Source organism: Gymnoscopelus braueri (assembly GCF_963280865.1).
Source record: "Gymnoscopelus braueri genome assembly, chromosome: 22".
Taxonomy (NCBI): domain Eukaryota; kingdom Metazoa; phylum Chordata; class Actinopteri; order Myctophiformes; family Myctophidae; genus Gymnoscopelus; species Gymnoscopelus braueri.
The window spans coordinates 12,267,076-12,288,100 of record NC_137624.1 but is presented as its reverse complement, the minus strand read 5'-3'; the positions used below and the strand labels follow the sequence as shown (position 1 = coordinate 12,288,100).

The window sequence follows — 21,025 nt, the reverse complement described above, 5'->3', positions numbered from 1 at the left end:
TTTGCCTAATACAAATTTCAATCAATCAATCAATCAATCAATCAATCAATCAGCATCCCTATTCTGGGTCGAATCTTCGGTGAAAATAGCAGATCTACAAGCTCACAACACAACATGTTGTGAGCTTGTAGATCTGCTATTTTCAGCTAAGAGATTTGGTGTTGAAGGAAAAAAGAGCGGACCTGGTATAGAGCTCTGGGGGCCCCTGGCGGTCAACAGAAAGTATGCAAGTATGCAGGTTTTAAGTGGTTAAACCTGGCCAAATATCATTAGAGAGGCTATCAGCATGACATCAGCACCTCCAGTTCATTGGTCTATGGGGTGTCTAGTGGTTTAAACCAGTGGCAACATGGCCAGACTGCCAATGATGAGGCAATTACCACTACATAGGGCTCCCTGTGTGAGTAGAAGCCAGTCATCCTATCAACAAAGATCTCTATTTAGAACTCTATCCAGTCCGTGTCAGGGCAGAGAGGACTATTACTTTGTGGGCCCACAGTGTGTGAGCGCTGTTGAGAGAGTGGGAGAATCCCACTGCGCTGCACGCTCACAAGGCTGTTCTTACGCTCCACTCTACCTCCCAAAGAGAATCCCTGCTGCTCTGCATCAAAACGCTCACCACTTGTCTAGATCCCCCCCCCCCGCTCAGCTCTCGACACTCACTGCTAAAAACAAATTAGAGCCCAAGCGATGCCAACTTTTTGGGGTTGATGTCGATCCCGATTTTGGAAAGTCCTACACCCAGCCGATTACCGATGTTTAGACCAGTATTTTGTCCTAATGTGAAAATCTATTCTAGGCCAGGGGTCTTCAACGTTTTCAGGCCAAGGACCCCCTAGCTGAGAGAGAGATGAAGCAGGGACCCCCTACTCTGTATTGTATGAAATTGTGTTTCAGATTAAAAACATTTTCTACTTAGTTTTTCCCTATACACCTATAGCCTCTTTGCCAAAAATAGCCGATCTACAAGCTCTCAACTGTAGATCTGCTATTTTCGGCTAATGTTCCCCTCAGAAAAGGAATTCTAGGGTTCAAGTGGTTAATGTAAAAAAAACTAAATCCTATCACACAAAGATTTGGCGGACCCCCTATAGTAGCTCTGAGGACCCCCTAGGGGTACCGGACCCCCTGTTGAAGACCCCTGTTCTAGGCCATTTTAAACATTTCATTCTAGTTTCTCAAAGCTTGTGAGCTTGTACATCGGCGACTTGAGCTATTTGTGAAGTTTTTGTTGCATTTTGAAAATGTTCTAACTTCTCCCTCCCTCCTCGCCTCCCGAAAGCAGTAATTAGCTAACTCCATTGCCGACAGGTGATTTTTTACGTGTGGGCCCTTGGCATACGCAGATGCATCGTGGACCCGGGGTGTGCTTCAGACTTGTGGTTTCACATTAGAAGGTGATAAATAAATGACGGTTCACATTGGACACAATGGGGTGTAAACGGTGTTGGAACTTACAGAACCGTAGATCTGTTTACAGGGAGGTCCAGCAGCACAGGTGGTTCAGCCGTGTGGGAGTGTTGCTGCTGAGTGCTGTTGGTGTGAGACACCGAGTCCCTGACTCCTGGAAAGGACAGGGGTCAAAGGTCAGCTCTAATGGCCAATTCATAATCCGCCGTGCAACGGTGTCGCGCACCGAAAATGGACGTTCTTATAAGTGTGTGGAAATGCGCTGACTCACAACGCATTGTGAGTTGTAGGACGGCTATTTCTGGCATGAAACACTGTTGTAAGAGTATAATTCAGGCTTAACGCGCCCACCAAACAAGACAGAGTCTATCCTGTTTCCCTTTTTCTAGGTATCCTTTCTCTGTCTTTTGACAACATTCTAGTTGTCAAATTGATTCAATTCAGTCCACACAGCACACGCACACAGAGCTGTATTGATTATATCCATACGCATACCTCCCAGATGACTTTCTTTTCCTCCGCCTTTCCCTCTCATTACTCTCTAGTTCTCCATCTCCACATGTCCTCATCCCTCTCTGCTTTCTACTTTCTGTAACTTTGCTCTATCGTCATCTATCATCCCTGTGCTGTGTGATGAAAGAAATGTCTTCGCAAGGCTTATCAGAATCAGCTTAATGAATGAATGAATGAGCTTAATGTCCTCAAAGTCACGCCTCCAACAAGCTTTGAACTGAGCAGATATAGAACATGATAATGGCTAAAACATCTTGAAAACGGGCACTTTAGCTGATTTTCGATCACCGATAGTGTTTTGGCCATTGTCGCCCGTTTTTCTTTAATAACACGGACTAGGAAGGTTCGGAGCTGCATCCAACACATCCACTGCCATTTCCATCGGCCTTAGCGTTAGGCCGCTAGGGGCAGTTGAAATTTATTTTTTGGGGGCAATAGATTTTCTTTTCTCTTTTTCTTCTCGGAACCCGAGGCTTGGCCCGGCCGGACTAATTAGCATAGATTTTGGGTCCGGCCCGGCCCGAAAACGTCGGGTCCGGTCAGGTAGGGTCGGGTTCGGGCCGAATTTGAGAACTTTAGGACAGACACACAGGACCCTGTCATAGACGGCTAGCCTCTTGCAGAGTCATGCCATAACAATTATTCACACACGTTCTCAATAATACATGTAGATAAATGTAAAAGATGCAAAACTATGGCAGATCAGAGAGAGAAAATATATGCCACAGGGAAGCATAATTAAACTCCACCCAGTCTCCAGTTGTCTTGTTAAGTAAATCAATAAATACTTTTAATGAGTTGGGTTTCCTGTGAGGGGAGACCTTTGCATGCTCAATTCCGCGGGTTCTCAATGTATGGTCCAGGGACCACTAGGGCCTATGTGGCCTAATGCATATCAAACTGCGGGTCCTTGAAATGAAAAAGGTTGAGAATCGCTGCTCTATTCCTCTCACCCCACAGCAGGGATGGGATCCACCATTGCTTCCCAGACAGTCATCGTGGGTAATTACACTGCACAGTGAGCAGGGGGAAAGGGCTGCTCTGTGTGTCTGTAGATATGAACTGTCAGGGGTGTATGAACCACGCTGGCAGCATGCCTGGGATTTGTCTTGGAGCAGTGTTGATTTTGACAACAACATTTTGATTTAGTTTTAGTCATAGCCTATTGAATAAAATGTCATTTAGTTTTAGCCATATTTCATCATCTGAAGTTTTAGTCAACTAAAATATCATAAGATTTTAGTCGACTACATCTACAGTTGTAGATCTACTATTTTAAGATCACAACATCCGAGCGCAACCAAACGTAAAATAACTTGTCTTTTAGTTCTACTGGATCTCTTCTCCACTAGTTTTCTTTTAGTCTAGTTTTTATTTGTTGACAAAATGGTCAATTTATTTAGTCATAGTTTTAGTCATCATAGCTTAGTTTTTATTTGGTTTTTGTCAGTGAAAAAGGGTAGTCGACGATCATTTTTCGTCATAGTTTTAGTCGACGAAATTAACACTGTCTTGGAGAAATGCTGCGAGCATGTTGAGGGGAGGATGTTGAAGGAAAGGCACCGAGATGGTTGGAGAAGGGGGGAAAGTATGAGGAGATGAATGTGGGAGAGGGAGTACAGTATATGGGTGGAGGGGAGGAGAAAGAGGTTGAGTGGAATGTGAGATGAAGGAAGCAAGACTGGTCCAGGATACAGATTGTAAAAATGATCACCTGTTCCTTCATATGAGGTTATCCAACCGAGGGCCAGTATATCTAGCCGGGGAAACGTAACTCCAGACTCCATCAAGGTTCTTTTGTTTTTGAGCTTGTACCATGAAGATGACATATTTTCAGTGCAGGTGGAAGTCATAATCAACACTTTTCCCGTCGAAAATAACGTTACGACAAAACCTATCCATCTGTATCTGCATTAACCCATTCAATCCCGGAACGCATTTGTGTCACTTTATATTTCTTTGGCTATTCAAAAATAGCAAATCATTTTGGGTCCTTGACAAGAAAAATGTTTGAGAACCACTGATATCATAGCAACATACGTTTTTTTCACCAAATAAAAGGTTTTAGGATTTAGAAGACATTTGTAGATTCGGCCTCAGGGTCAAAAATACCAGATTTACAAGCTCATCACGCAATGAGCTTGTAAATCATATTTTGAGATGGGGGTCCGTGGCCAAATACATATCATTTTGGGTGGTCCTTGACATGGAAAATTTGGATTACCCCTGATATAGCAACATACTGTTAGGATTAGGGATGCCACAATCTGACCTTGAGCCAATTCGAATATTCGACAGCCCTGGCGAATATTATTCGATTATTCGACGGCACCGTAACCCCCCCCCCCCCCCCCCCCCCCCCCCAATGATTAAAAAAAAAAAATCACTCAGGGCCAATCCGGCCCTGAGTGTGTGGCTGCAGCAGCAGCGCAGCTGGCTTCCTCCACTTTACAGTAAAACAAACTGTGGCCATTTACAACCCCCAGAAACAAAGATTTGAGTTACAAATGTTCGCTTTAAAAATATATATTCAAAGATTTGCTAAAATGTTCACGATAAAAAAAAAATAGCAGATCTACAAGCCGCACTATGAGCTTGCATATCTGCTGTTTTTGAATGGCTCAAAGAAATCTAAAATGACACAGATGCGTTCTCGGATTGAATGGGTTAAACCACCTAACTGCTCCTGATGACCAGGTTGGTGCCTTGCATGATTTCCTCTTAGGTGTGTGAATGTGTGAATGATTGTAAAGCACTTTGGATAAAAGGCCCCAATACAAATCCAGTCCACACTGTGAAGATGTACAGAGACGTCATTATGTGTCTCTGTATCCGTATTTGGATAGAAGACCGGATCTGCCCGTGATTTATACCGAAAGTCGCGTTAAAATCGAGCAAATGTTGTATTTTCTAGCCTAATATTCATTGGCAATGCAATTTGTGTGCCGTCAAAGCATCACATTGATATATAGGTCTGCCGCCTCGGGGCGACTGGTTGCCTTGTCGCTCAGTGGTCCTTCTGGCCGATCTACGCGGTCACAGCTTGTTTCTGTTCTGGCCCCACAGTGGTGGAATGAACTCCCCACTGATGTCAGGACAGCAGAGTCACTGCCCATCTTTCGCCGCAGGCTGAAAACCCACCTCTTCAGGAAACACTACCCTTCCTCTTTGCCTTACTTGTTGACAATTAGTTGCTCTTGTCTTATTGGTTCTTGTTTATTCGATACTTATTTGTTTTAGCTCTTGCTCATTTGATTTTCCTACTTGTCTCATCTGTTTAAGAAAGTAGGTAGCTGATATATTGCACTTTTACCTTAGCGCTAGGTATACTCTTAGTTGCTTGTTTTAGAAGAGAATGCACTTAAGACTTCTGGTGATTAGTAGTTTCCTTGCCTACCTATGTTGAATGCACTTATTGTAAGTTGCTTTGGATAAAAGCGTCTGCTAAATGACTGTAATGTAATGTAATGTATAGGCATATAATTAATTATATGAAATATATTTTCCAGATTATCACCCGTCGTCATCATCATTCGTCATTGCCCGAGGTTGGGCAATGACGGAAACTGCTCTTTGAGGTCTAAAAATGTGCCCCACCTCAACTGTTGGAGACCACCAATAATCACCTATCAATATACCTCAAGACTTTTGAGGTATATTGCGTTTAAATTGATGATGTTGGGGAAACAACCTACAGGCGCTACCTTGCCAGCTCACTGACCCACCCACAACTCCACCCCGTCATATACAACAGAGCTCAGGAATTGAGTGTGTATGTTGAGATGCACACGTACGCACGCATATCGCACACACACACACACACACACACACACACACACACACACACACACACACACACACACACACACACACACACACACACACACACACACACACACACACACACACACACACACACACACACACACAAAGATGAGCTCCAGAGGTTAGCATTGAGATAGACGGGCAGTGTTTCTCCATACCATAAAGCTGCCAGACGCGGACCTTGTCTTCGTAGGGTAAGTCATATTTGAGGGGGTCGCCCACAGGTCCCTGGTAGTATGGTCTCATGATGGACTCCATGGCTGATGTGTGGGCCAAGCCAATGGCATGACCGAATTCATGGACAGCAACAGCAAACAGGTCCATCCCATGAGTATCTGAGAGTGAGAGAGAGAGAGAGAGAGAGAGAGAGAGGGTAATTTACAATTTTAATAGATGAGTAAATTACAATTTATAATTACAATTTAGGCATTCAGCAGAACCAATTAATTAAAATTATTTAACTGCAAACTTTTCACTTAGCAGGTGCTCTTCTCCAGAGTGACTTAACGATTGCAAGATCGGACGAAACTGCATGGAGTCCAGAATAAGTGCTCAAGTAATTAGAGTGCAAAGAAAACCGTGTGGCACTAATGAAGGAATCGGCCCCATCTCATCTCCTGCAAGTCTACCTCGCCTGCCGCTAGGCTTGCACTGTATTTGAACACAGCAGAGATCTTCCTGCATTGCAGAAGTGCACCACTGTACATCCACCGGCCACCTCCTGTTTTTAAACCCATCTTTATGTAGCGGAAGTTAAGAGTCGCGGCAGACAGCTTGGAGGCACTAAACGCTTTCAGGCACACGGTGCTGTGAGATAACTATGGTAATACTACCTGAGCCCCCAGGCTGTCAATCAAAATCTGAGTGCGGAACCACACACCTGAGGAGACACGTGGCTTATAAAAGCATTTCCCCCCCTCAGCATTTAGGAAATGAAAGCCACCAAACCCCTCTTCTCTTGTTCTGCAAAACAAGAGTGAGTGTGGCCAAAACTGAGGTGTCCAGAAGCAACACCGAAAAAGCTATCAATGTTTCACTTCTCTTGGTGTGTGCAATACACAGGTCCGAGTCTAGAGGCAGCTTTCTCATTTTTGCCTTGGCTTTACGCTCAGAGAAAGACAAAGAACAATTAGTGAGATGCAGTCATGGTTACAGTAGGCCGCCTGGGATGCTGAGATGTCAAATGCTGACAGTAATCCACAGGACCACATGGTGCTGAATGGAAGTGGATGGAAAAAAGAAGGGAGAAAAAGAGATAGCTAGAAAGACAGAGGGGAGAGGAGAGCGATTCAACGCAAAGTCTGTACTGTATAATGTTATTTAGAGTCCAACACCAGCATGTCGCTCATCTCTGAGGTGACAGGATGGACTTAGTGTGTCTCTGAACTAAGTCAGAGCTCAGAGATTTAGGTGGATGAGCCAAGTTCTCTTAGGGAGTCTGCTGTAGTGTAGATAGAGAGAGAGGGGACAGAGAGAGAGGCAGAGAGAGAGAGAGAGAGAGAGAGAGAGAGAGAGAGAGAGAGAGAGAGAGAGAGAGAGAGAGAGAGAGAGAGAGAGAGAGAGAGCGTATCCCTTCAGTATTCTGAAGAAGTCAAGTAACGCCAAAACGTTGGTAAATGTATGATGGAAATCGTACTTCTTCTGTGTTTTGGATCATTATGTACCCATGACTTTTCCCTTGTTTTTCTCAGTTTTCTAAATACTAAATCAATATGTTAATCGATACTAATCTCTGCTCTTGACAAATTACAAACCCCCCCGTAATTCAATGTTCAAGGAAGGAAGACATAGATTCTGTACAGGTAGGTGCAGAGTTCTGAAGCTATACTGTGGCCATAATAGTTTATGACACACACACACACACACACACACACTATGGTACAGTACCCACTATCACCTCCAGCACCTATAGGTTAAAAGTTGAATTGGAATGCTGTGCATATGTGCATGCACAAGTACATGCACACATGTGCGCACACACGCACGCACACCAACACACAAACACAGTAATGAAGTAATAAAAAAAAAACTGCTTAATGAGGCTTTTGTTACAGTCGGTCACGGTATTCAGTCTGCATTTTCAGGGCACCAGCAGAGAAATAATTAGTAAAAGCAATCTGTTGAGAAGAACAGCAATCCCAGGCCTTGCTTATATGACCCGACCAAAATACTACTTCTCATGTATCCTAATGGATGCCTCAACTATCAACCAACCAGCAGAGAAGAGCTGTACCACTACTGTAAAGGGGACATTTAGCATTTCACTAGTCTGCAGTTCTCTAAATGCCCAGTTTCAATTCAGCAATAATTGTACACATTTAATGATGACAGATTGGATGAACTAGTTTTGAGGTCCTGCTGAGTACAATGCACCAGGAGATGCTCCTAGACAGTAGACAAGGAGGGGTGGAGGAACTAAGGGCATTAGCAACATTAATTATTCAGAGACTTGGAAATGGGAATGAAAGTAGTCATCTGATAAGGTCCATCCCTCTTAAGAAGATTATGCTGTTCCTCAATCTGCTGGAGAAAAAACATTCACTTTTTAACTTCAGAGCTGACCTAACAAGTTTGAATCCTCTTTGCTGCTGAACAAGCACGAATATGTTGAAGACCATGGTGCAGCGGTGTGGTAATTCGTGCATGTGCTGTTGCAGCTCATCTTGTTCCATGTGCCATTTTGTCCGCGCATGTGGCATTCGTCCATGAAATGTCTAATGGTGTTCTGAATTTGGTATTGTATGCCTTTGGCCATGGGAAAATGTGTGAACAATAACTCAGGGGTCTGTTACCTTTAGTTAAGGGAGGATTTAACCACATGAACCAGCTTAATAGGAGATCTACAACCTCACAATGCGTCGCAATGCAGCGTGTTGTGAGCTTGGTAGACATTTGGTGTAAAGGGAAAAAAGGAGGGGGCCTAGTAGAGACCCCTATGCAACCCTGGTCAACTAAGTGGTTAAATTGATGTTGAACTTTGGTAGAAACTTGGTTTGTATAGCTAGCTACCTGGGCATGATATAATAATGTTGATATTGTATTGGTCAGCATCTTTATCTGTTGCCATTTTGTGCTGTGAATGAGGAACTGGAGGTAATGATTCCACTCATTCTCCCTGTATGGTGAAACGTGTTAGAACATTTCTGCTAACATATAAAAAATGTGTTCTGGAACAAGCCAGTGTTCCACTAAAGTTTAACATTGGTTTAAAGCTTGCTGTCTGACAAGCAAGATAATATTAATATCAGCTTGTACAATGTATGAATTAGACACAAGCCAACAATGCCAGATGAACATGCTTCATCAACTTGTTCCTATGGACTTGACAGACTGTGACTCAAGATAAAGTATTGTTTAATTAAATTGCTTCTCTGTGCCTCAGTGCTTTCCATCTGTAAATGAACAGATAATGGCCAGGCAAAACACAGGAAGTAGGCATACACTCCACCTTCAAACACAAACACCAATAAGGAACCATATTTATAATGAGGGTTCAATGGAGGATTCTAAAGTGCTCTGAAATAATAATGTTTGACTCCCCTGGTGACATAAACATATTTTTCTTGACCGGAGGGTAATAATTGACCCTCACCCACCAATTAATGAAAAATAACGGTTTGATTCCAGTCACAGTTTGTACATTCGTTTACTTTTTAAGAGACTTTCTTCAGTAGAGAGAGGCTGCAGTGATTGTCTTTTTGTATGGGCCGATCGAATCAACATGCATGACTGATTATCTTCATATTATATGGGCAGCGTTACAATCCTAACCCAGCAACGTTGGATACTTGATATATACTGTACATAGGATAGATACCCACTGGATAAAGTTAATGTCAATATTGGAGATGGTAATTTAATTACCCAGTCACATCACACTACTCTCTAAAACCATTTCTAACAAGCTTCCATCAACCTTTCCCCCCCTCTGCTCCCTCCTACCCCCTACCGATCAGCCCACATCTACACAGCTGCTATCTACCCCACCTCTGCCACGCCCAAACACACACGCACGCACGCGCGCGCGCGCGCGCGCACGCGCGCGCACGCACGCACGCACACACACACACACACACACACACACACACACACACACACACACACACACACACACACACACACACACACACACACACACACACACACACACACACACACACACACAACCCCTGCCCTGTCTTTTATTCTTCTGCGTGGTTATGGATTATGACCTGGCGGGAGGTCTAATTAGAACTGAGAATTGCTGTCCAGTAACATATGGTCCACAGTCTTCAAAATGGTAAAAAGGGAGGGTGGGGGGTGAATCCCAGCTGCATCAGCTTAGTAACCCACGCTCTCATAACCTCCATCTTTCACGATTCAGACTCAAGATTTGTTTTGTTACTTCCCATATACAAAGTAGAATTATTGGGTTACGGCTCCTCAACATTGTATTAACAAAACAAAAAATATGGATGAGTTTAAATAATATGTGTCTATCTTAATAATTGTGGTGGCTTGCCTGTTTGTGTGCGATTGTGAATGCACATCTCTGATTGTGTGAGAGGCAACAGGCAGACAGGTTTTAGTGTTCATTGTTCACAAGCCTGGTCGCCTTGTGGAAAAAGCTGTCTCAGAGAGCTTGTCTGGCCTTGTTGAGGTTGCGGTACCTCTTGCCAGACGGTAGCGGCTGAAACAGTCCGTGGCTGGGGTGGCTGGGGTCTTTGATAACCCTCCAGGCTTTATTGACACATCGTTCGGTATATCCTTGATGGAGGGCAGCTCACATCCACTGATGCTTTGGGCTGTCTGTACCACCCCCCTGCAGCGCTTTGCTATTGAGAGCAGTATAGTTCCCATGCCAGGTGATGAAGCATCTAGTAAGGATGCTTTCAGCGGTTGCCTCTGTTGAAGGCCTGTAGGATTTATTCCGTTCTTTTAATCTTAACCCAGAGCTAAGTATGTGTCAGAGAGGATCATGTCCCTGTGGCAGCCTGCCCGGTGGAACATCCTCTCTAAAAACCGACTGTTTCTGCAAGAACAATGTGAGCATTGCTGGTGGTACATTAAATCCACCCTTAAACAGAATTCACATTATACATATAACCAGAAACAATGTATGTATCTACATACAGTATATGAGTATTAGAAAATTGTCTAATTATTTTCTGCAGAACATCTTTTCTTAATTAAATTGGCTTTGCTTAGAAACCTTAGTATTTAAATTACAAAATGTGTCTGGTACTGTGAAAGTTGCAATCAGAATCTGTGAATTAGAACTGGCGATCAGCAAGCAATCACCAGTAATGCACCCTACAAATTATTTCATGCGAACACACAGTACTTTTCTAATATACATATTCTGATTCTTTAATGTGTCGTGTTTTCTGCAGTATACGTATGCAGAGAGAGCATGTATTATATTTTATATTTATTAGCTTAAAGCAACCAACGTTATCTGTTTCTTTTTTTATTTTGTTTAAATTAGAATAGATTGTAATTTAACTACAGTAATAGAAGGGATAGGTCTAGCATTAAAACAAGTTCAGACAAGGACCAGGATTGGCTTATACGTATTTAGATTTTCTGAGTACATTGTATTCTACGTCTATAATTCCAATCAATGAAATATGAATTGCTGAATTTGGAACACAAAAAAAGGTATTCTAGTTTTGGATGTATCAGATTGGGAGTGTGCTGATGCTGATGCCAAAAACAAGGACTCTCGCTGCCGGCTTGTCTTTATTCTAAGCATCTTTCAGTCTTCCGAGGAGTCTGTGAGAAATGTTTTGGCCAAACGTTCCCTCAGAGCATCCTGTGCCCTCGTTTTTCTGTGTCTCCCTTGTCTCCCGTGTCCAACTCTCCTTGCTCTCATTCAAGAGAGGGAGGTAGGGAGTGACATGAGGATGCAGGGAGTGACATGAGGATGCAGGAATGGAGGAGTTTGGCCAAGGAAGCAGGAGGAAGTGGATGAAGGTAGAAGGGCAAAGTTTGGTCAGTGATGAATGTGACCATCTGTGTGATTAGACTGAACAGCTGTGAGACTAAACCGTCAACTGATTCATTTGTTTCTTTCTTTCTTTCTTTTTCTTTGTGCGCAGGCCCAGAGTTTAGAGGAGCACGCTTGTGTCCGTAACGTTGCAGGTTCTATTCCCCAGATCAGCAGGTGGATGAGCAATGCCTCCCTCAATACCAACTGTTGAATTGCCCTTGAGCAAGGCACTTGAACCCTCAGACTGAGCTGCTCAGTGGAATGTGAGGACATGCATGACTGTTGAGTAGGACATTGCTTTGCATTCAAGCTTTAATGAAAACCTACCTGGATGACTAAAGTAGAAAAGACTAAATGGATTTTTAATCTTGTGTGAGGAGCTGAACGCTCCATTTAGGGACCAGTCGAAATTTACATAAGGGGGGGCATGGAGGAAATGTATGTGCCCTGATCTAAAATGCCATGACCCTCCCCAAGTGATTACAAAAAAAAGAGTAACCCTCCCCGTCTAGAAGTGTCACGATATATTGTGTCACGATATAGCCTATCGTGGTATTAAAATGTGATGATAGGTATTGTCATGATGTCATACTGTATCGTAATATTTTTTTAATTGTTTTTTTAATACAAAAAAAACACTTTCTTTTTTTTTGCCGGTGAAAGTTATGAGTTTTTACTGTATGATATGAAATGTAAAGCTTATCATAATCATAGTAATTATTAATCATGTCCTCCATCATATTCAAGGTATTTTGGAGAGAAATGAAACAGACTCCAGTCAGTCACTTTCAGTTAAAGCACTGCAGAGGGGAGGTGTTGTGTGTCAGCTGATGCTCGTTGACGCTCGTTAATGTGACATGCATCTGCACTCTCAAATGGGCCTACATCTAATCTAAGATTGTATTATACTGTATCTGGTATTATAGATTTTTTTTAGCTGTTGGAAATAACTAGGCTGCACTTGGTTGGCAAAGTCCAGATGACAAAAATATGAGGTTTGTGGAATTTATAGTTATGCAGTCTTATATTATATTATATTTGTTATATTAGTGTCTATCTGTCCTCTGAAACAATGGGTTTATAGTTAGTGAGAACTGCACTTCTCCATTAAGCTTGCACAAATGTATTTATTTGTGTGTACAAAGCACTTTGTAATTGATTCTAACTTGCTTTATAACGTTATTTATAAGATGATGGCCAATGTTGATGATACATGAGAAAAGAACATTAATAATATATCATATCGATATCATGCCCAACATCATGTATCGTATTGTGAAATTCTTGACACCCCTAACCCTCCCCATCAAATACAACATGATATTTAAAACTGATATGTCCAATGTTTTGCTTTCCACATTGATTAGAACATTGCTGTAGTGTAGTCAGTCTTGCTAAATGCACAGTGTATCTGTAGTAGTGGTAGCAGAATGGATAGTGTTCTCATCTTACATGTGGGAAACCCATTGAATCCTGGTCAGATTGAAGAAAGTTGAATATTTGGTAACCAGTAGTTTAAAACTTTTGTCACTCTGCCCTTTTAATTATCAACTACAGTGACTACAACTACACTGTTGCCTACATAAAACAAATTAGGCTATCAATTATGGCCTGATGCTTCTGGTTTTACTTGTGGAGCTAGGCATCTATACACAACTGTCCATATAGATCCACATTAATCACATGCACAGAATTACTTCAAATGATTATGAATATCCAGTTATAGTAGGCCTATTTATAATGCATCTCTCCAATAACGCCTGTTGAAGTTTTGCTTAATTGTTCAACCACCATCGTTAAGACGCTGAATAGATTTGACTGGGTCGTTCACACTCGCTGTGCGTTGATGGCTTGTTAACGACCGTCATTGATTCTAAATAGACAAGGTGTTACTTGATTTGAATTCTTTGTATCCTTTGAAATGGAGAGGGGTCATTGACCACTGTTCTGCTGTACTAAAAAGGTATATAAAAAACGGACTATTTTATCAATTCAAAATTGCATGACCCTCCCTTGGATTCAAAGTAAAATTAGCTGACCCTCCCTTGGACCAAAATTAGAAAGGCATGACCCTCCCCTATTTTCCTCCATGCCCCCCCTTATGTAAATTTCGACTGGTCCCTTAGCGCAGGAGATTACAGCTCGAGAGAGACCCAAAAGAGAAATTTGGTTTCTCCCCGGGACACAAACGCATAGAAATTCAAAAGTCAGTGTCAAACCCCACAAAGGTTGCATGCATTTATAAAACACAGGCTACTCCCTAAAACTAAATTCAAGAGGAATTAATGCAAATACAATCAAGTTAAATAAACTCAACCACAACATCAGTTTGATTCAATAAAAAAAGAGAAAGTAAATACTTAATTCCATAATAATTGAGCTCAGTTCATCCAATCCAACAGTTAAACAACAATGCAGTTCAATTCCTTCAACGAATAAAGTCCACTTTGGGATTTTCTGGTTGTTCAACAAAACACAAAATAAAGAAGCAACCAGTCAATGGAAGCAATGCTATACTACAGTTCAGTTCATACAATAAAAATAGTCCACTTCTGTATTTGATTTTTTTTTCATAAAAAAAAAGAAGCTCTTCTGACAAAACCAGTTAACTCCATTGGATCCTAAAACTTTTTGCTAAATCAGCTAATTCCTAGCTTAGCTGGTTTTGCTGACTCCAGGCTCCACCCCCTTTTGACCTCCAACCTCATTGAGAGCTTGGAGGTCCATTCAGCTGTTCTTATAAATGATGAACAAAACCTCCTAACTCCACTTTTTGTTTAGTTTTTTCATTTCCTGAAAAATGACCATTTTGGAGTTTTTCCATTTTGCAGTGGTTTCTGCCTGACAGCAGAGATATACAGTATGTCATAGAAAGATGACTGACATCACAGGCTGGCTACATTAGAGATCCACATCGGAGCCACACCGTTCACTACACTTTGTATAGATCCAAATAGTCCCACATGCATAGCAAGACAGCTAATAAGTACAGAGACATTCACATATGGACAGGTGTACATACTCAAACAGGTACACACAAACACAGCCAGATGACCAACATGCCTCACCTGGTGACCTGAAGGTCCAGGCCTCGTCATCGTCAAAGTGCGTGTCCCCAGCGGTGAACCTTTCCCCGGGGAAAAAGGCATGTGCCACGGTGCCCCCTGGGCCATCAAAGGGGTATCCGTCGTTGTGGTCCGCCTTGGTGAAGTCTATCTGGATGTCGGCATCGTTGCCCGCCACCTCATGGAAGTTGAGTGGTGCGATGTCACTCCAGACCTTCAGAGCGTAGTACATAAGAGCACGAACGGTGTCTCTCCCGAGCAAAGCCGACTCCTTAGGGAACGTTCTCACTCTGTGGGATGGGAAGAGAAGGAATATATTAGAATTACACATGAAGGAGGAGTCGAGAGGAGAGGCGAGATAAAGGGAGAAAATGAGAAAATGAGAGGAGAGGAACAAAGAGTTGAGCAAAGGAAAGATGATGACAAGACGACACAGCAATACTAGCAAGTACAGCATGACAAACAAAAGAAAGAGTGAATGAGCGTCACACCTGTCACAGACATGCGCAGAGCATGTTCTGTCAGGGAATTCAGTTGTTGATGGCCTACCATTTGACCGCGTCAGCTCCACTCCACTCATCACACTCATTTCATTCTCAGACCGCTCTATTTAAGCTGGAAGTTTGCACTTCTCACCCTGCTTGCTTTTGCTGCACACACACTGTTGCTGCTGCTGCGCTGCTGATCATTGCTGTTGCTAAAATTGCTGCTCACCCTCCACCACCCCAGGTACCACCTGTCGTTTTGGATCTGCTGTGTATGTACTGTACGGAGTCCCTATGGTTGGGAGATGCGCTTTATCAGAGTACCTAAAAGCAGATCCAATTCATCGCCAAACCATAATAAACATGTTGCTCATTTTATATTCATGAAATATATCTTATCCTTCATGAGTTGTCTTTATCCATTTATGAGTTGTCCTGACAGAATTAAAAAGAATAATGATAAGAACAAGTTGAGCAATTAGATGTTTTTAAATTAGAAGTTTTCAATTGTGAAAACCTGAATAAAAAGCCTGTTCTCTTCCTTGTAATTCGTTCATACTGGAGATAAATATTCTATGATTTTTCAAAGGTTAGTGAAAACACTTGAAAATCGCTGCCAGTGGCGTGGCAAAATTATGTTTTATTTCTGGCAGTCAAAGAGTTAATTTTCCAGACAGTATTTCATGGCTAGGTGTGCCTTGTTGCCCCTGTTCTTCAAACTGACAAACATTTTGCAAGTACACAGTCAAATCTCAGTGTTCATTTAACTCCAGGTTAAAGGATTTTACTGTGCACCTTCTGTGTGTATCGTGCATTGCTCTGAACTGAACTCTGGCAAGAGATCACAAAAATGAGCCTTCGGCTGCAGATTTCCAGGTGTCGGCTGTTACCCCCTGCAGATGCCTTTCTTTTCGTTGATCCTTTCTCTCCATCATACTCACCCCCCTCTCTCTCTCTCTCTCTCTCTCTCTCTCTCTCTCTTTCTCTCTCTCTCTCTCTCTCCATCTCTCTGTGTCTCTCTCCATGTTTCTCCCTCACACACTCTCCACCTTTTCTGTCTGCCACACTTTGAATTTCTCTCTCTCTCTCCCTCCCTCTCTCTCAGCTGTAAGAGGATTTGAATGGAAAGAGGTCCTGTCACGCTTCATGCTCACTCCTTCATCCATGCCTTCCGTCTTTCTGTTCCCAAATCTCTCTTGCTCACTCTTCTGATCACTGTCCTCTCTCTCTCTCTCTCTCTCTCTCTCTCTCTCTGTCTCTCTCTGTCTCTCTCTCTCTCTCTCTCTCTCCATAGATTGTCACTAAAACAAGTACACTTAAAAATGTAGCTCTGACAGCGTAAAGGCTGTCCACACCAAGAACCATAACTATAAATATAGCGTTTTGAGTGTAGCCCCTAGAGAGAGGCAGAGATAAAGTGATGTCATGAGTGATACAGGTATTTCAGGGCTCAGGGCTCTCTAAACAGGCAGGTAGCAGGTCGATAATCCTTGGGTCCTCACAACACCGGTTACAGCGTTATGCTGGGAACTCACCCCAAAAAACGTTGCTCACATGCTTTATTGTGTGCGCAGGTTTGGACGTCTGGCGAATGCATTTCAATGAGAATGTGTGCAAAAGAAAAAGAAAAAACAATTCTGCCCGAGCAGGAAAAAAATCTTCATATGCGCGACTGGAGCGTCCGTGCATGGCCAGTGAGAACAGCGGCATTCATTAACATGGAGGGGGAAAAATCAGCGCCCGTGCACTAATGCTTGCGAGCCTGGTGGGTTTCAAGCGGGGCAGGTGTGTGTGATGACTTACTTAGCCTGTTTGGTTGTTTCATTGTTTGCTGTAAATGTGCATGTTTATACAAGATATACATGTTTATTACAGGAATGCGAGTATATTTCTGTGTTAATGCGAATGAAAAGAAGTTTATACATTTCTACATGTGATTTTGAGTAACATTCTGGTGGCCAGTAGAGTGCAGAGCTGGTTTGACCAATTTCCTTTTTGTTTGTTTGTTTGTCCAACCATCTTCCTCACAATAGCTAAATTAGGTAACCCTGCTGTGCTTGAGCTCCCCTTTGTGTTGGGCTGCCATAAAGGTGAGGGGCTTTTTTACTGTTTGGACTGCCGTGTGTAACTATGGCATCTGGGCTTTTAGTTTGTAGTGATCTGTTACGTTGCTCTATGGAGTTGCAGTGTAGGCTGCTGTGTTTAAGTGTGTAATTCACCTACAGTATCTATTCCCCTTGCTAAGCCTGCAGCCAACAGGAGTGGAGCACAAGGCAGCTGATCCTTCTGTGTAGCAACAATTAGGGGATGTGTTAAATGTTGTCGTTGCTCACCTACAGAATTTTAAATGAAATTGTCTTATTTCAAAACAATAACGGTTAACATTGTTCTATCGCATTTGGGAGTCCTGCCTTTTAATTGTATAGCAGGGTTACATAAAATGCAAAAAGCATAGCGTTAGTTCATGCAAGACACAGAAGTCTTGCACACCTCAGCTGTAATCAGCTGTCAGTCAGCTGATGTGAACATCAGCTTCCTATTCCCCATTCACAGCTCTGCTGGTCATTACGTCACACATTCATACTCCAATCACAGCTCACGCCTTAAAAAAGAGGTTCCTTTAAATACGGCTTCGTATTCACTAGGTCTCTGCTGGTCTTGCTGCCTGTTTCATTGCTGCTTAGCTGCCTCCTCCACCCCAGCCTCCACCTTTTGATTAGAGTCTGGCATAGGCTCAAATACTTGTGATTTATATCTGCTAATTCAAACTAATATGTCAATGTATTGCTAATTGTTTGATATTGTATCGCTATGGGCGTTTTGTTTAACATTCCCTGATTTTGCTTAGCATGCTGCTTGGACAAAATTCAGGGAATATCTCCAAGAGCGGAGCCTTTAACGCCAAGCTTAACTGTATTCCATTTGTTGCAATAAATGGTTAAATCTACTTTGACGTGAGTGACTGAAACATAATTCTAACTCAAGTGGATGGGGTGGAAGAATTCATGTCACAACTATAACGAAAATGACAGTGGCGAACAATATCACTTGCAGAGCGATTTAACGAATGATATAAACACTGACAGTCAATCCAAATCCATCTGAATTTACAAGGTATCACGTTCAACACATCACTCACATGTTTACTGGACGTCATTGTTCATCAGTGTGGATGCTTGCTCACATCATTATAGGTGTTATCATTCTTGGTGTGGAGGGAGGGGGCCCTTAACATTGAATCAAATTAACACATACATTTACTGTGAAACTCCTCTATCCCTTTGCCCTCATATTTGCCACAATTCATTCATGTGTGTGTGTGCGCACACACACACACACACACACACACACACACACACACACACACACACACACACACACACACACACACACACACACACACACACACACACACACACACACACACACACACACACACACACACACACACACACACACACACACACACACACACACCCTAAAGACCCTATCTACCAAGGCTGTTTGGCCACTAACTCGATCAACTGCTCCAGAGCAACACGTGTAGAACAGAGGAGTTCAATCGATGGGAATTTAATCAGCAACACCTGCTGCAGATGAAGCTCTTTTCTGGTACTGTAATGAAGCTCCTGGGTGGTGGTAGATGAAACTAGATGAAGCTAGATGAAGCAGCCCTGGGTGGTAGATCAAGCTCATCTGTGCTAAGTCAGGCACCTGTGCAGAGATTCACTTGACTTCATCACATCACCAAGCCAATAACAAACCAGTTATTTCCTGGTTATCTGCTGACTGAAGCGGGTGATGAGGGGTGGTTTGCTCCTCATTTCCTCACTAATATCTAATACATATAATATGGCTAACAGCAACAAAAACAAAAAGCTAACCGGGACAAATTGTTCTATAAATGCTCTTGCATTTATATAACACATTTCTAGTCTGCATAGTAAAATCCTGGGTTTATTTACACATTTGTAACTCAAAGTGTATGAACAGAACCAAAGTGCATTTGGTTACATTTGTCCACTCCCAGAGATACATTTACACTGAGGATTTTACTGCAAACTGGCCATTAGAAGTGCTTTATGCCTTACGTTCACCAATTCACAATCATGCGCACATTCACACTCCAACGGCGGAGGCAGCCACGTGAGGCACCAAGGGCTCTATTCAGAGCCAGATTTGAACAAACCACTAATTAGGGATTTCGGACTAGGCAAGAGGCGTTTCCCCGCAAAATTCGGTATTCTATGGCACCCCCCTCACCCGCCAAACACCTGAGCTACCCGTTACATTATGCATAGGTGTGGTTTGGGCGTTACAATGATAAAACCAATCACCGTGCCAGAAGCCATTGCCTTTAAGAGAAGACTGCGCTAGCCGTCATCCCGATCCAATATATGCTCTAGCCTATCTACCTGTCTGCACTGTTGCCTGGTCTGATTATTATAAGCCACATTGGGCTTGTTTTCCTTCTTTTTTTTTTTTATCCAAATACATTTTTATATTAATTTGTAGCCTATTGTGTTCACAATAAGCTTGTCATATTAGTCAGATCCGGAATAGTATATGAAAGCCATTTAAAATATGTATACTATTGGTACACACTGGCTGCTCCCAAATAATTAATTACATCATGTTGCGACAACGCTCCTACGTGGTACACAGACAAACAGTAGCACATGGGTATAATAAATTGGACAGTTTTAGGAATGGTCTATAGCCTATGTACTCACGTTGGCTGTTATCGTTCTATTTCCACCGTTCTAATGGATTCCAGGGGTGTGTAAACATCTCTGAAGTTGCTCCATAGTTTCCTCTGAAGTGACGCAAAGTTAACTTACATCCATATTGTCCCCGTTATCTTTCATCATCCACCTTTGTTCAGTAATCCCGAACAGAGCTAAACTTTAAGTTTACATCAATCAAAGCCTCTCAAACCCAGACACATTGCTGCGATGCGTATGTGCGTCGCCTACCCAAAATAACAGACATACAAGCTATCAACGGCGCTGCGTCATGTCGTGTCGACAGTTACAGATCTGTTATTTTGGGCAGCATACAATGAGGCGCGCGCGCGCCACGGAGTAGCCTATCACTAAACCAAAAACATTACATTACGTGGTCAACAACATACTAGACATGTAACTTGCTTGGAGCTTTTAATGCAGTGGTTCTCAACCTGTGGGTCGAGACCACAATGGAGCACCCAACGCCTGGCGAGCTTGTAGATCTGCTATTTTCACAATATTTATCTGTGGAACCGAGTCAAACAAAATGGGGGGGTCCCCAGTTCAAATATGGTTATTTTGGGGGGTCATGAACGTAGCGTTTGCATGGGAGGCGTTGTGAGCTTGTAGATCTGCTATTTTCAAATAGCTGATGTATATGTTAGAGTGCTCATGTGGCCCATAGTCGCTTGACTCGCTTCTTTTGGGCTGGTTTTCCTAGACCTGGTTGCTTGTTAGTTGTTTTTCCTCACAACACTGGCACTGATGATAACTAGACGGCAGCCGTCATAGAATCAAAATGACCCCGCTGGGAGTGGTGGTGGCGTTTGTGGTAGAGTGACCATGGGTTTGTATGAAGAGAGATAGCGCATTTGCGGTAGAGTGAGCATCGGTTTATATGAAGAGAGAGAGCACATTTGCGGTAGAGTGAGCATGGGGTTGTATAGAGAGAGATAGCGCATATGCGGTAGAGTGAGCATGGGGTTGTATAGAGAGAGATAGCGCATTTGCGGTAGAGTGAGCATCGGT

At 42.7% G+C, this 21,025-nt stretch overlaps 1 protein-coding gene across 1 annotated transcript in view; it reads right to left on the bottom strand.

Moving 5' to 3' along the window:
* The window catches only part of mmp17a (matrix metallopeptidase 17a), a 106,924-nt gene that overhangs the window by 10,690 nt on the left and 75,209 nt on the right, over nucleotides 1–21,025 (bottom strand). Inside the window, exons 4-6 of the mRNA XM_080419979.1 lie at nucleotides 14,788–15,074; nucleotides 5,907–6,083; nucleotides 1,459–1,564 (exon numbers count right to left, since the gene is read on the bottom strand). Of these exons, the coding sequence (XP_080276105.1) occupies nucleotides 1,459–1,564; nucleotides 5,907–6,083; nucleotides 14,788–15,074 (570 nt within the window). The remainder of the gene's footprint in view (nucleotides 1–1,458; nucleotides 1,565–5,906; nucleotides 6,084–14,787; nucleotides 15,075–21,025) is intronic.